Source organism: Sitophilus oryzae, unplaced genomic scaffold, assembly GCF_002938485.1.
Source record: "Sitophilus oryzae breed Bouriz unplaced genomic scaffold, Soryzae_2.0 scaffold_72_pilon_pilon, whole genome shotgun sequence".
NCBI classification, from domain to species: Eukaryota; Metazoa; Arthropoda; class Insecta; order Coleoptera; family Curculionidae; genus Sitophilus; species Sitophilus oryzae.
Genome location: NW_022147340.1, coordinates 76,221 through 90,241, shown reverse-complemented (window position 1 = coordinate 90,241; position 14,021 = coordinate 76,221). Strand labels below are relative to the sequence as shown.

Below are 14,021 nucleotides of genomic sequence, written 5' to 3'. Positions count from 1 at the left end.
GTGATTCACAAGGAATTTTTACAGTGTCGCCAGGCAAACTGAACATACTCACATCTACAAATAAAATAACAGTACAGGGTGAGTCAACGATAGAATAAAATCCATTATCTCTTTTGTTTCAAGGTTTACAAAAAAAATTTTAATATAAAAGTTATAGGGAAGGCTAAGATACACATTTTAAAATTATTATAGAGTGTACAGGGTGTTTTTTTAAATGCAACACCCTGTTTTTATTTTAATTTTAGATTCTGCGTAAAGTTCTATAACTTTTTTGTATATAATGTTATATACCTAAAATTTATAGTTTTTGGAATATTTTAATTTTTTAATGTTAGATTTCAGTGTGGCAAAAAATTGTCAGTGATGCCATTGTTTCTGAAGTATTGGACTACTAAAATTTGGTAAGAGAGTTTTATAGAGATGAAGTAAAATATATATTTATGTAAAGGTATTTTAGTTTTAAAAATATATATATGAATTTCTAATTTTTAAAATTAAAAAATATCAAATTTTTTAAATGACACACCCTATATATTATCATTTTTTCTGATAGATTTTACAAAATTCTTCGGTGTATTTAATTTTAAATAATTGAAATTTATAAATATATTTTATACACCCTGTAGCATCTAAACAAAATATTTTTACATATATCTTTTTCTTCGTCTCTATAAAACTCTCATACCAAATTTTAGTAGTCCAACTTCAGAAATAATGGCATCAATGACAATCTAACATTTGTTTAAACAAATTGAAATATCACGAAAACTATTACTTTTAGGGAAATAACATTTTATACAAAAAAGTTATAGAATTTTACGCGGAAACTAAAAATAAAATAAAAAATAGGGTGTTGCATTTAAAAAAACATATGTTATATCCGCCAAACTTTTTTGAGACAGCCTGTATACTCTATAATAATTTTAAAATGTGTATCTTAACCTTCCCTATAACTTTTATATTTAACATTTTTTTGTAGACCTCGAAACAAATGATACAATGGTATTTACTCTACCCTGAAATCTTCATTGTTTTTTTTATCAAAATTTAAATTAGGCCAACAAAACTTACCGGTCAAATTCAAGGAATAATCTCCAAAAAGCCCCTCCATATTCTTATGTTCAACTTGGTCCTCTTTTTTCTTCAAGCTGTCCAAATAAAACAAACTTCTTCGATGTCTCAAGGTAGTGGGTTCGGTAGAGTTTTCTAAATTTAGTCCATGAGTAAGCCTCAAGAATTTATTACAATAACTCCCTGAAGGTTTTACAGGCTCTTTCTGATTGACCTTCTTCGATATTTCATCCAGGAAACTCTTTACATCGCAAAAACAATTGTTTCCCTCTTCGTAATCAGTTTTTTTGCAAGCCTCGTGAGCTATATCAATGAATTCTTTGTTCTTTTCAGTTGAAGAACTTAAGTTATCTGCGCCGATATCCAGGTATTCTAATTTGAAATCGGAAACAGGTTTCTTTAGGACACTTTCAAGCATAGTTTCATTAAGTTTTGCCAGTTTTTTTCCCGAATTGTTTATAATTATAAGTAAAGGTTTTGCTGTTCCTTCACTAGCAGATTCTTCTTCTTCTTCGATGCTACTTGATAACGGAGGCCCGTGAGTGTAAGGAAACTTTTCAGTAGTTTTAATTTTATGAACCCCCTCTTCTTCTTCTTCTTCTACTTCTTGAGATATTTCTTCAGCTGTTAACGTAGATTCTTCTTTTTCTTCAGAACCCTCTGTTTCCTCTTCAACTGTGGATGAATGTACAACAGAAGATTTTTCTTCTTCTTCTGATACATTTTCGGTTGTTCTGTGTTCTTCAGTTTCTTCTTCAGAAACATGTTTTGCTTCAGCTGTTTTTTCTTCATGCTCCTTAGTATCTTTATCACAAAATTCACACGGTGTAGTTTCAGATCCAAAGTCCCCAAGCTCTTCAACTTTTGTCGATATAATTTCTTCTTCGTTTGTATGTTCAATAGGTTTTTCGATAATTGTTGTATGTTCCAGAGCAACGGAAATTTCTTCAGAAGCATGTTCTTCTTCTTCCACTTGTTTATTTGTTTCAGGTTTTAAGTGTTTATGTTCAGAAACTTCTGTTTTTAATTCTTTTTCAATATTCTCTTCTTCTTCTTCATTTATAGACTCTTCACTAACAGTCTTTTCATGTACAATTTCTAAAAAATATAAATAATATTAATAACAAGTAATTTTCATAATATTTATTTGTACCTGTATGGCTTTCTTCAGATTCTGTTTCTTCAGCAATATTTTTTTCATTTGAATGAGGAGTCTCTTCAGGTTCTGTCATTAGTTCATTAGATTCTATATAAAAAATACATTTGTAAACATGTAGGTATACAAACTTGTCAAAAAAATATAATCATGACAGATATAATTAGTTACCTGTAATTTTAGAACCTTACCTGATTCAATTGTCAACTTCGAAGTTCTACTGGCTGATATTTCTTCTGTGATCGATTTAAGAATTTCTTCATCTGTTGCCTGGGTGATTTCTGTATCAGCTATGCTTGTTGTATCAATGTCTTCATCAAATGTTTCGTTTAGTTGATGACTGATACCTTTTACGTAGTCTGTATGGAGGTGTATTTCGTTTATAGTTTCTAAGTGTTCTGTCGGCATTTCTTCAGCGTCTGGTAGTAATGTGTGGCCTTCGAAGAGTTTTCCTAATTTTTCTTTGCTTAAAATTTGCAATTCGACTTCTTCTGTAGATATACCTTCTATTGGTTCTTCAGTTTCTGTTGTGCTAATAGTTTCAATTTCTACACCTCCAGATTCAGAAGTTTCTTCAGATTCTGTTTCAACTCTATGCATTTCTTCCTTAGATGTTGTATGTTTCAATTCTTCAGAAATATTTTTTTCTCTTTCTACACTCTCTGCTGTTTCAGTAGTTTCCTTTAAAAGGTTCTTCAGGCTCAGTTTCAATTGATTGCTCAGAAATATCTTCCTCTATTGATACATTTTCAGGTGTTTCTTCAACTCCTGTCTCAGGAGCTTCGGATTCAGTGGTTTCGCCTAAGATTTCTTCAGATTCTGTTTCAATTGAATGCTCTTCTTCTTTAGATGCTGTATGTTCTAATTCTTCAAGCTCTGTATGAACTGAATGCTCAAGAATGTGTTCCGTTGACGAAGCTTCAGTTTTTTCTTCAAATTCTGTCTGAGGAGCTTCTGATTCAAGAGATTCACCTAAGGTTTTTTCAGATTCTGTTTCAATTGACTGTTCTTCTTCCCCAGATTCTGTATGTTCTAATTCCTCAGAAATATTTTTTTCTGTTTCTACACTCTCTGCTGTTTCTGTAGTTTTTCCTAAAGTTTCTTCATATTCTGTTTCAACTGAATATTCAGAGATATATTCTTTTGTCGATAAACCTTCTAATTCTTCCTTAATTTCTGTTTCAGTAGTTTTTTCTAAAGATTCCTGAGATTCTGTTTCTACTGACTCCTCTTTTGTTGATAAATCCTCAAGATTTTTCTCAATTTCTGTCTCACTAGATTCTGACTCAGCAGTTTCCTCTAAAGTTTCTTTAGACTGCGTTTCATGACCTTCTGATTCAATAGTTTTTCCTAGAGTTTCTTTAGACTCTGTTTCATGAGCTTCCGATTCAGTAGTCTCCTCTAAAATTTCTTTAGACTGTGTTTCATGAGCTTCTGATTCAACAGTTTCCCCTAGAGTTTCTTTAGACTCTGTTTCATGAGCTTCCGATTCAGTAGTCTCCTCTAAAATTTCTTTAGACTGTGTTTCATGAGCTTCTGATTCAATAGTTACCTCTAGAGTTTCTTTAGACTCTGTTTCATGAGCTTCCGATTCTGTAGTCTCCTCTAAATTTTCTTCAGACTGTGTTTCATGAGCTTCTGATTCAATAGTTTCCCCTAAAGTTTCTGTAGACTCTGTTTCAGGAGCTTCCGATTCAGTAGTCTCCTTTAGAATTTCTTTAGACTCTGTTTCATGAGCTTCTGATTCAATAGTTTCCCCTAAAGTTTCTGTAGACTCTGTTTCAGGAGCTTCCGATTCAGTAGTCACCTCTAAAATTTCTTTAGACTGTGTTTTATGAGCTTCTGATTCAATAGTTTCCCCTAAAGTTTCTTTAGATTCTGTTTCATGACCTTCCGATTCAGTAGTCTTCTCTAAAGTTTCTTTAGACTGTGTTTCATGACCTTCTGATTCAAAAGTTTCCTCTAAAGTTTCTTTTGACTCTGTTTCATGACCTTCCGATTCAGTAGTTTCTTCTAAAATTTCTTTAGACTGTGTTTCATGAGCTTCTGATTCACTAGTTTCCCCTAAAGTTTCTTTAGACTCTGTTTCATGAGCTTCCGATTCAGTAGTCTCCTCTAAAAATTTTTTAGACTGTGTTTCATGAGCTTCTGATTCAATAGTTTCTTTAGACTCTGTTTTATGACCTTCCGATTCAGTGGTCTCCTCTAGAATTTCTTTAGACTGTGTTTCATGAGCTTCTGATTCAATAGTTCCCCCTAGAGTTTCTTTAGACCCTGTTTCATGACCTTCCGATTCAGTAGTCTCCTCTAAAGTTTCTTTAGACTGTGTTTCATGAGCTTCTGATTCACTAGTTTCCCCTGATGTTTCTTTAGACTCTGTTTCATGAGCTTCCGATTCAGTAGTCTCCTGTAAAATTTCTTCAGACTGTGTTTCATGAGCTTCTGATTCAATAGTCTCCCCTAAAATTATTTCAGACTCTGTTTCAATTGACTGCTCTTCTTCTTGTGATTCTGTATGCTCTATTTCTTCAGAAATATTTTCCTTTGTTGATAACTTTTCTAGTTCGGTTTCAACAGATTCTTTTTCTACGGATATTTCTGTCTCTACACTTTCTTCTATTTCCGTAGTCTCCCCTAAAGATTCTTCAGATTCTGTTTCAATTGAATGCTCAACAATATGTTCTTCTGTTGATAAGCCTTCTAAAGACTCCATAATTTCTGTTTCAAGAGCTCCAGATTCTGTAGTTGTTTCTAAAGTTTCTTTAGATTTTATTTCTATTGACTCAACTTCTGTATCCATAGCTTCTGATTCAGTAGTCTCTATATTCTCTTCTTCAGATTCTGTTTCAGCTGATTCAACCATTCCTTCTTCTAACGTTAGTAGTTCAATTTCTATTTCAGGAATTGTTTCTGTAGTTTCTTCTAAAGGTTTCTCAGGTTTCTTGTGTTCGAATTCTTGAGAAATATGTCCTTCTGTTGGAAATTTCCTGAATTGTTCTTCAGGAGTATTTGATTCTGCAGATTCTGCAACTTCAGTTACTGATTCTATTTCTTCGGCTAGTAACTCGCGAGGCTTAGTTTCTTCTTCAACTGATATCTCTGAGCTTGATTCATGTTCGTGAGCTATTGTTATTTCACTCTCTACAGCCTCTTTCGGTTCGGTTGTCTCTTCTGAAGCTTCTTCAGTTTCTTCAAGCACCGATTCTCTAGAAACTGCTTCTTCAGTTGACTGAAATTCTATTTGCTCTTCAGTCTCAGTTTCCAACTCAGTAGTCTCCAGCCTTGATTTTAACTCTTCTTCTGATGTTTCTATTGTTGCTTCGAATACAGAAGATTCCTCAGATGTTTTTTCAGATTCTTCTTCTGTAAGTGACGAAGAATATTCTTCTGTAAGCAGAAGAGTACTTTCTTCTTCAGCACTTTCCGGTTTAGTGGAAAACGATACATTCGTCTTTTCAGCAGATGCTTCTAAAGTAGCTTCCTGCTCTTGTGTAGATGTTCCAATATTTTCTATATTTGTATTTTCACCTTTAGTAGTTTCTTTGGATTCTCCCTCTGAAGAAGCAAAACTATGTTCCTCGATAGTTTCCTCCTCTGTTTCCTCAACCTTTTCTGTCAATTCTTCTCCCTGAGTTACTTCTTCATGCCTCCATGTTCCTTCTTCAGATTCTACTGTAGTAACTGATTTTTCTGCGATTTCTGTTTTATATTCTGATGATTCTGTAATTGTATTTTCAGTACTTTCAGTAATCTCGGTTTCTGAAATAGATATTTCAGACTCTGTGGTTTCTGATTCCAATTTAGTTTCTTCCTCTGAAGTTGTTTGCTGTATTGATTCCCGTAATTCAGTTTCTTTTTGGTGTATTGCTGGCACTGATTTGTATTGCAATGTTTGTTCAGTGTGTTCACTACTTTCCTCTTCCGTTTCTTCTGTTATGATTTATATGATTCAGTTTCTACTCCATATTCTGCTTTAGTAATCTCTTTTGTAGTGCTCGCATATTCTTTTGTCCTGTTTTTTTAGAAGTGCCTGTAGTTCCTTTTTTCTAATTTTGTGCGTTCTACTGATTCTGATATAGGTTTACTTTTTTAGTAACAGACTGTATATTTTAGTATAATGCTTATTTTTAGGGACAGAAACTTCAGTAGTTCCTGGTAGCTGCTTGTCATCCTTACAGTATTCACATGGAGTTGTTTCTGATTCAGGCAGCTCTATACCAAACCCAGCTTTTGGAGTTAAATCTTCTGCTGTAGTTGTGTGATGGCTCACTTTTGTATGAGGAGGTTTACTAGGTGTCTGTAGATAACTTGTTAAAGTCGACCTATGATTGGAGATTTGTTTAGATGAGTGTTTAGTTTGAGCGACAGAAGCTTCTGATGTAGTAAAATCACAAAACTCACATGGAGTTGATTGAAAGTCCAGGAATCTATCTGCATTGACTAATAAACCCTCATCTTTTTCTGAAGTTACTCTAGTTTTTGCAGTGGTTTTTGAGTATTTTACTGGTGTAAATAATTCAATTTTGTCTTCTGGTTTTGATGTTTCTAATCCTCCAGTCTTCTCTTCAAATTCTGTTTCAGGAATTTCTGACACAGAAGCTTCAACTAAGATTTCTTCAGACTCTGTTTCAACTGAATGCTCTTCTTCCTTAGATACTGTATGTTCTCTCTCTTCAGGTTTTGTCTGAGGAATTTTTGTCTCAGAAGCTTCACTTAAAGTTTCTTCAGTCTCTGTTTCGACTGAATGCTCTTCTTCCTTAGATACTGTATGTTCTGTTTCTTCCGGTATTGTCTGAGGAATTTCTGACTCAGAAGCTACACTTAAGGTTTCTTCAGTCCCTGTTTCGACTGAATGCTCTTCTTCCTTGGATACTGTATGTTCTGTTTCTTCCAGTACTGTCTGAGGAATTTCTGACTCAGAAGCTACACTTAAGGTTTCTTCAGTCTCTGTTTCGACTGAATGCTCTTCTTCCTTAGATACTGTATGCTCTGTTTCTTCCGGTACTGTCTGAGGAATTTCTGACTCAGAAGCTACATAAAGTTTCTTCAGACTCTGTTTCGACTGAATGCTCTTCTTCCTTAGATACCGTATGTTCTGTTTCTTCCGGTACTGTCTGAAGAATTTCTGACTCAGAAGCTACACTCAAGGTTTCTTCAGTCTCTGTTTCGACTGAATGCTCTTCTTCCTTAGATACTGTATGTTCTATTTCTTCCGGTACTGTCTGAGGAATTTCTAACTCAGAAGCTACACTTAAGGTTTCTTCAGTCTCTGTTTCGACTGAATGCTCTTCTTCCTTAGATACTGTATGTTCTATTTCTTCCGGTACTGTCTGAGGAATTTTTGTCTCAGAAGCTTCACTTAAAGTTTTTTCAGTCTCTGTTTCGACTGAATGCTCTTCTTCCTTAGATACTGTATGTTCTATTTCTTCCGGTACTGTCTGAGGAATTTCTGACTCAGACGCTACACTTAAAGTTCCTTTAGACTCTGTTTCGACTGAATGCTCTTCTTCCTTAGATACTGTATGTTCTATTTCTTCCGGTACTATCTGAGGAATTTCTGACTCAGAAGCTAGAGTTAAGGTTTCTTCAGTCTCTGTTTCGACTGAATGCTCTTCTTCCTTAGATACCGTATGTTCTATTTCTTCCGGTACTGTCTGAGGAATTTTTGACTCATAAGCTACACTTAAGGTTTCTTCAGTCTCTGTTTCGACTGAATGCTCTTCTTCCTTAGATACTGTATGTTCTATTTCTTCCGGTACTGTCTGGGGAATTTCTGTCTCAGAAGCTTCACTTAAAGTTTCTTCAGACTCTGTTTCGACTGAATGCTCTTCTTCCTTAGATACTGTATGTTCTATTTCTTCCGGTACTGTCTGAGGAATTTCTAACTCAGACGCTACACTTAAGGTTTCTTCAGTCTCTGTTTCGACTGAATGCTCTTCTTCCTTAGATACTGTATGTTCTATTTCTTCCGGTACTGTCTGAGGAATTTTTGTCTCAGAAGCTTCACTTAAAGTTTTTTCAGTCTCTGTTTCGACTGAATGCTCTTCTTCCTTAGATACTTTATGTTCTGTTTCTTCCGGTACTGTCTGAGGAATTTCTGACTCAGAAGCTACACTTAAGGTTTCTTCAGTCTTTGTTTCGACTGAATGCTCTTCTTCCTTAGATACTGTATGTTCTATTTCTTCCGGTACTGTCTGAGGAATTTTTGTCTCAGAAGCTTCACTTAAAGTTTTTTCAGTCTCTGTTTCGACTGAATGCTCTTCTTCCTTAGATACTGTATGTTCTGTTTCTTCCGGTACTGTCTGAGGAATTTCTGACTCAGAAGCTACACTTAAGGTTTCTTCAGTCCCTGTTTCGACTGAATGCTCTTCTTCCTTAGATACTGTATGTTCTGTTTCTTCCGGTACTGTCTGAGGAATTTCTGACTCAGAAGCTACACTTAAGGTTTCTTCAGTCTCTGTTTCGACTGAATGCTCTTCTTCCTTAGATACTGTATGCTCTGTTTCTTCCGGTACTGTCTCAGGAATTTCTGACTCAGAAGCTACACTTAAAGTTTCTTCAGACTCTGTTTCGACTGAATGCTCTTCTTCCTTAGATACTGTATGTTCTGTTTCTTCCGGTACTGTCTGAGGAATTTCTGACTCAGAAGCTACACTCAAGGTTTCTTCAGTCTCTGTTTCGACTAAATGCTCTTCTTCCTTAGATACTGTATGTTCTATTTCTTCCGGTACTGTCTGAGGAATTTCTAACTCAGAAGCTACACTTAAGGTTTCTTCAGTCTTTGTTTCGACTGAATGCTCTTCTTCCTTAGATACTGTATGTTCTATTTCTTCCGGTACTGTCTGAGGAATTTTTGTCTCAGAAGTTTCACTTAAAGTTTCTTCAGACTCTGTTTCGACTGAATGCTCTTCTTCCTTAGATACTGTATGTTCTTTTTCTTCAGGTACTGTCTGAGGAATTTCTGACTCAGAAGCTACACTTAAGGTTTCTTCAGTCTCTGTTTCGACTGAATGCTCTTCTTCCTTAGATACTGTATGTTCTATTTCTTCCGGTACTGTCTGAGGAATTTCTGTCTCAGAAGCTTCACTTAAAGTTCCTTCAGACTCTGTTTCGACTGAATGCTCTTCTTCCTTAGATACTGTATGTTCTATTTCTTCCGGTACTGTCTGAGGAATTTCTGTCTCAGAAGCTTCACTTAAAGTTTCTTCAGACTCTGTTTCGACTGAATGCTCTTCTTCCTTAGATACTGTATGTTCTATTTCTTCCGGTACTGTCTGAGGAATTTCTAACTCAGAATCTACACTTAAGGTTTCTTCAGTCTCTGTTTCGACTGAATGCTCTTCTTCCTTAGATACTGTATGTTCTATTTCTTCCGGTACTGTCTGAGGAATTTTTGTCTCAGAAGCTTCACTTAAAGTTTTTCAGTCTCTGTTTCGACTGAATGCTCTTCTTCCTTAGATACTGTATGTTCTATTTCTTCCGGTACTGTCTGAGGAATTTCTCTGATTCAGACGCTACACTTAAAGTTCCTTTAGACTCTGTTTCGACTGAATGCTCTTCTTCCTTAGATACTGTATGTTCTATTTCTTCCGGTACTATCTGAGGAATTTCTGACTCAGAAGCTAGAGTTAAGGTTTCTTCAGTCTCTGTTTCGACTGAATGCTCTTCTTCTTTAGATACCGTATGTTCTATTTTTTGCGGTACTGTCTGAGGAATTTCTGTCTCAGAAGCTTCACTTAAAGTTTCTTCAGTCTCTGTTTCGACTGAATGCTCTTCTTCCTTAGATACTGTATGTTCTATTTCTTCCGGTACTGTCTGAGGAATTTTTGACTCATAAGCTACACTTAAGGTTTCTTCAGTCTCTGTTTCGACTGAATGCTCTTCTTCCTTAGATACCGTATGTTCTGTTTCTTCCGGTACTGTCTGGGGAATTTCTGTCTCAGAAGCTTCACTTAAAGTTTCTTCAGACTCTGTTTCGACTGAATGCTCTTCTTCGTTAGATACTGTATGTTCTATTTCTTCCGGTACTGTCTGAGGAATTTTTTGACTCATAAGCTACACTTAAGGTTTCTTCAGTCTCTGTTTCGACTGAATACTCTTCTTCCTCAGATAATGTATGTTCTATTTCTTCCGGTACTGTCTGGGGAATTTCTGTCTCAGAAGCTACCCTTAAGGTTTCTTCAGTCTCTGTTTCGACTGAATGCTCTTCTTCCTTAGATACTGTATGTTCTATTTCTTCAGGTTTTGTCTGAGGAATTTCTGACTCAGAAGCTACACTTACGGTTTCTTCAGTCTCTGTTTCGACTGAATACTCTTCTTCCTTAGATACTGTATGCTCTATTTCTTCAGGTTCTGTCTGAGGAATTTCTGTCTCAGAAGCTACCCTTAAGGTTTCTTCAGTCTCTGTTTCGACTGAATGCTCTTCTTCCTTAGATACTGTATGTTTTATTTCTTCAGGCACTGTGTGTACCGAATGCTCTAACATATGTTCAGTTGATATTCCTTGAGTCTTCTCTTCAAATTCTGTCTGAGGAATTTCTGACTCATAAGCTACAATTAAAGTTTCATCAGATTCTGTTTCGACTGAATGCTCTTCTTCCTTAGATACTGTATGTTCTATTTCTTCCGGTACTGTCTGAGGAATTTCTGACTCAGAAGCTATACTTAAGGTTTCTTCAGTCTCTGTTTCTACTGAATGCTCTTCTTCCTTAGATACTGTATGTTCTATTTCTTCCGGTACTGTCTGAGGAATTTCTGACTCAGAAGCTACACTTAAGGTTTCTTCAGTCTCTGTTTCGACTGAATACTCTTCTTCCTCAGATACTGTATGTTCTATTTCTTCCGGTACTCTCTGGGGAATTTCTGTCTCAGAAGCTTTACTTAAAGTTTCTTCAGACTCTGTTTCGACTGAATGCTCTGCTTCCTTAGATACTGTATGTTCTATTTCTTCAGGTTTTGTCTGAGGAATTTCTGCCTCAGAAGCTACACTTACGGTTTCTTCAGTCTCTGTTTCGACTGAATGCTCTTCTTCCTTATATCCTGTATGCTCTATTTCTTCAGGTTCTGTCTGAGGAATTTCTGTCTCAGAAGCTACACTTAAGGTTTCTTCAGTCTCTGTTTCGACTGAATGCTCTTCTTCCTTAGATACTGTATGTTTTATTTCTTCAGGCACTGTGTGTACCGAATGCTCTAACATATGTTCAGTTGATATTCCTTGAGTCTTCTCTTCAAATTCTGTCTGAGGAATTTCTGACTCATAAGCTACACTTAAAGTTTCTTCAGATTCTGTTTCGACTGAATGCTCTTTTTCCTTAAATACTGTATGATCTATTTCTTCAGGCACTGTATGAATCGAATGCTCAAACATATATTCAGTTGATAATCCTGTTCTGTAAAGTGTATGTTCTAATTCTTCAGGTTCTGTACGAACTGACTGCTCAGAAATATGTTCCGTTGATGAAGCTTTAGCCTCTCCCTCAACTTCTGTGTGAGAAATTTCTGATTCTGTTGTTTTACCGAAGGTTTCTTCAGATTCGATTGAATGCCCTTCTTCCTTAGATGCTATATAATTTTCAGTACTCTGTTCTGTGGCTTTTCTAAGAGTAATTGTTTCTTGCCATGATTTTTCAAATACATCTGTTACATTGTATTTTGGGGTATTAAACTTTTCAGCTTCTGTAAATTGTGTTGTTATGGTAGACGTTTCTTCAAATTCGGTCATTTCTTTTTCAATAGTTTGAGTCTTTTCTTTTAAAATTTCTTCTGTATTTTCTCCCATAAATGTATGGGAAATTTCTTTTCCTAATGGTGCAGTAAATTTTTGCTTAACGCTATAAAAGTTTGGTATTAATGTATGTAAAATTTCTTTCTCTTTTGTTCTTCTTTCTACTTCATATTCTGATGACAATACTTCTTTAGATTCTGTACCATGTTGTTTAAAAATACCTTCCGTTACTGGCGTACTGTGTGCTAATTCTTCACTCGCTTTTGTTTTAGGGGTATGTATATGCGAAATTATTGATTCTTGTGAAGTTTCTTCTATTTTATACCCTAAAGTTGTAAGATATTCAATTTTTGATGCTTGATCTTCTTCAGTAAATCCTTGTGATGTTTTTCCATGTGTATTTTCTGTTGAACTTTTCGTATGCTCATGTATTGCTCTAGTACTTTCTTGTTCTTCACTGAAAAGACTTGACAACTTTGTCTCATGTTCTAATATTTCTGGGCTTGCTGCTTCTGCACTTTCTGTCGATTGGTTGTTATTTTTTTGTTCAGATACTTCTGTCATCAAATCTGTTTCTAAAGAAACAGTTTCTTCAACTGGAGGAAGATTAGCTTCAACAATTTCTGCCACAGCTTCTTCACTCAAAGTAACCTTTTCAAATTTCATAATAAATTCCTCATCAGATTCTGGAGTTTCAAGTTCAGCTTGTTCTTCAAATTCAGTTGTACTTGAACTAGTTTTACTAGTAGCTATACTTTCAGTTGATGCTGTGAGTGTTTTTCCAGTTTCAATAATACCTTTGCTGGTTTTTTTGGGTGTAGTAAACTGGGTTTCTTTTGTAATTTCATCCAAGAAATTAATATTAGTGTTACCAGGTTCAGGAAGAGGCTCATCATTTAATTCTTCTATATCAGGAATTAGATCAAATATTGATAGAACAGTTTTACCATTATGTGTTGTGGTTTCAGTTAAATTTTCTGTTTGTGTTGAAGAAAGCGTTGTAGATGTTGTACTACTAACACTAGTTGGCTTGTTCTTATGCATTTCAGATTCTTTAGATTCAGAAGATGCTGTTGAAGTTCTTTGCTCGGTAGTTCTTGCTGATTCGTGATGAGAAGGTGTTGTCATTTTCTTTTCTGTAGCAGATTCTTTTGTTTCAACTAACCTACCAAAAATTGAACAATGATAATGTATAGAATATTATGAAGTGTAACCGTATAATGTTGAAAGGAATTAAAAAACAAAACAATTTTTTTTTTTTTTTTTATTTAAAAAATTAATTCACTCATAAAATGAATTTAAAACTGTTCTATCAATATTTGATCTAATTCCTGATATAGAAGAATTAAATGATGAGCCTCTTCCTGAACCTGGTAACACTAATATTAATTTCTTGGATGGAAATACACCCAAAAAAACCAGCAAAGGTATTATTGAAACTGGAAAAACACTCACAGCATCAACTGAAAGTATAGCTACTAGTAAAACTAGTTCAAGTGCAACTGAATTTGAAGAACAAGCTGAACTTGAAACTCCAGAATGATGAGGGAATTTATGAAATTTGAAAAGGTTACTTTGAGTGAAGAAGCTGTGGCAGAAATTGTTGAAGCTAATCTTCCTCCAGTTGAAGAAACTGTTATAATTTTAGAAACAGATTTGATGACAGAAGTATCTGAACAAAAAAATAACAATAATCGAGCAGAGAAGTGCAGAGCAATAAGCCAAAGTGTGAGCCTTGAGACAAAGTTGTCAGAGTGAGTCTTTGCCTTTCAGTGAAGAACAGAAATTACTAGAACAATACAGAGCATGCAGTTCAACAAGTACACATGGAAAAATGGGATTTACTGAAGAAGATCAAGCATCAAAAATTGGATATCTTACAACTTTGGTTATAAAATGGAAAGAAACTTCCACAAGATGAAGCTAATTTCGCATATACCTTTAAAACAAAAGCAGGTGAAGAATTAGCACACAATTACGCCAGTAACAGGAGGTTTTAAACAACATGGTGCAAGTAAAATTGTCATGGGAATGCCAGTGAAGAGACAAAAGAAAGAATTTTACAAAAGA

The 14,021-nt window shown here is 35.1% G+C and overlaps 3 protein-coding genes across 3 annotated transcripts; all 3 read right to left on the bottom strand.

Moving 5' to 3' along the window:
* Positions 1-3: 3 nt before the first annotated feature.
* On the bottom strand, positions 4-6,161 carry LOC115888317 (trichohyalin-like; the record flags this gene model as incomplete). Its single annotated transcript, XM_030908003.1, is given in 5 exon segments — positions 4-54; positions 1,072-2,169; positions 2,225-2,317; positions 2,419-2,913; positions 2,915-6,161. Coding segments are annotated over 5 exon segments (4,984 nt in total), but the record flags the coding sequence as incomplete, so codon positions are not given.
* Positions 6,162-6,308: 147 nt separating this feature from the next.
* LOC115888316 (enolase-phosphatase E1-like) lies at positions 6,309-10,062 on the bottom strand. Its single transcript, XM_030908001.1, has 4 exons — positions 10,059-10,062; positions 9,714-10,014; positions 7,291-9,637; positions 6,309-7,235 (listed from the first exon to the last, which is right to left on the bottom strand). The coding sequence occupies exons 1-4, from the start codon at positions 10,060-10,062 to the stop codon at positions 6,309-6,311; spliced, it is 3,579 nt and encodes a 1,192-aa protein (XP_030763861.1).
* LOC115888315 (serine-rich adhesin for platelets-like) lies at positions 9,754-13,079 on the bottom strand. The gene has a single exon (XM_030908000.1). It carries the CDS (start codon positions 13,077-13,079, stop codon positions 10,224-10,226), a length of 2,856 nt encoding a protein of 951 aa, XP_030763860.1. The 3' UTR covers positions 9,754-10,223.
* Positions 13,080-14,021: the final 942 nt, after the last annotated feature.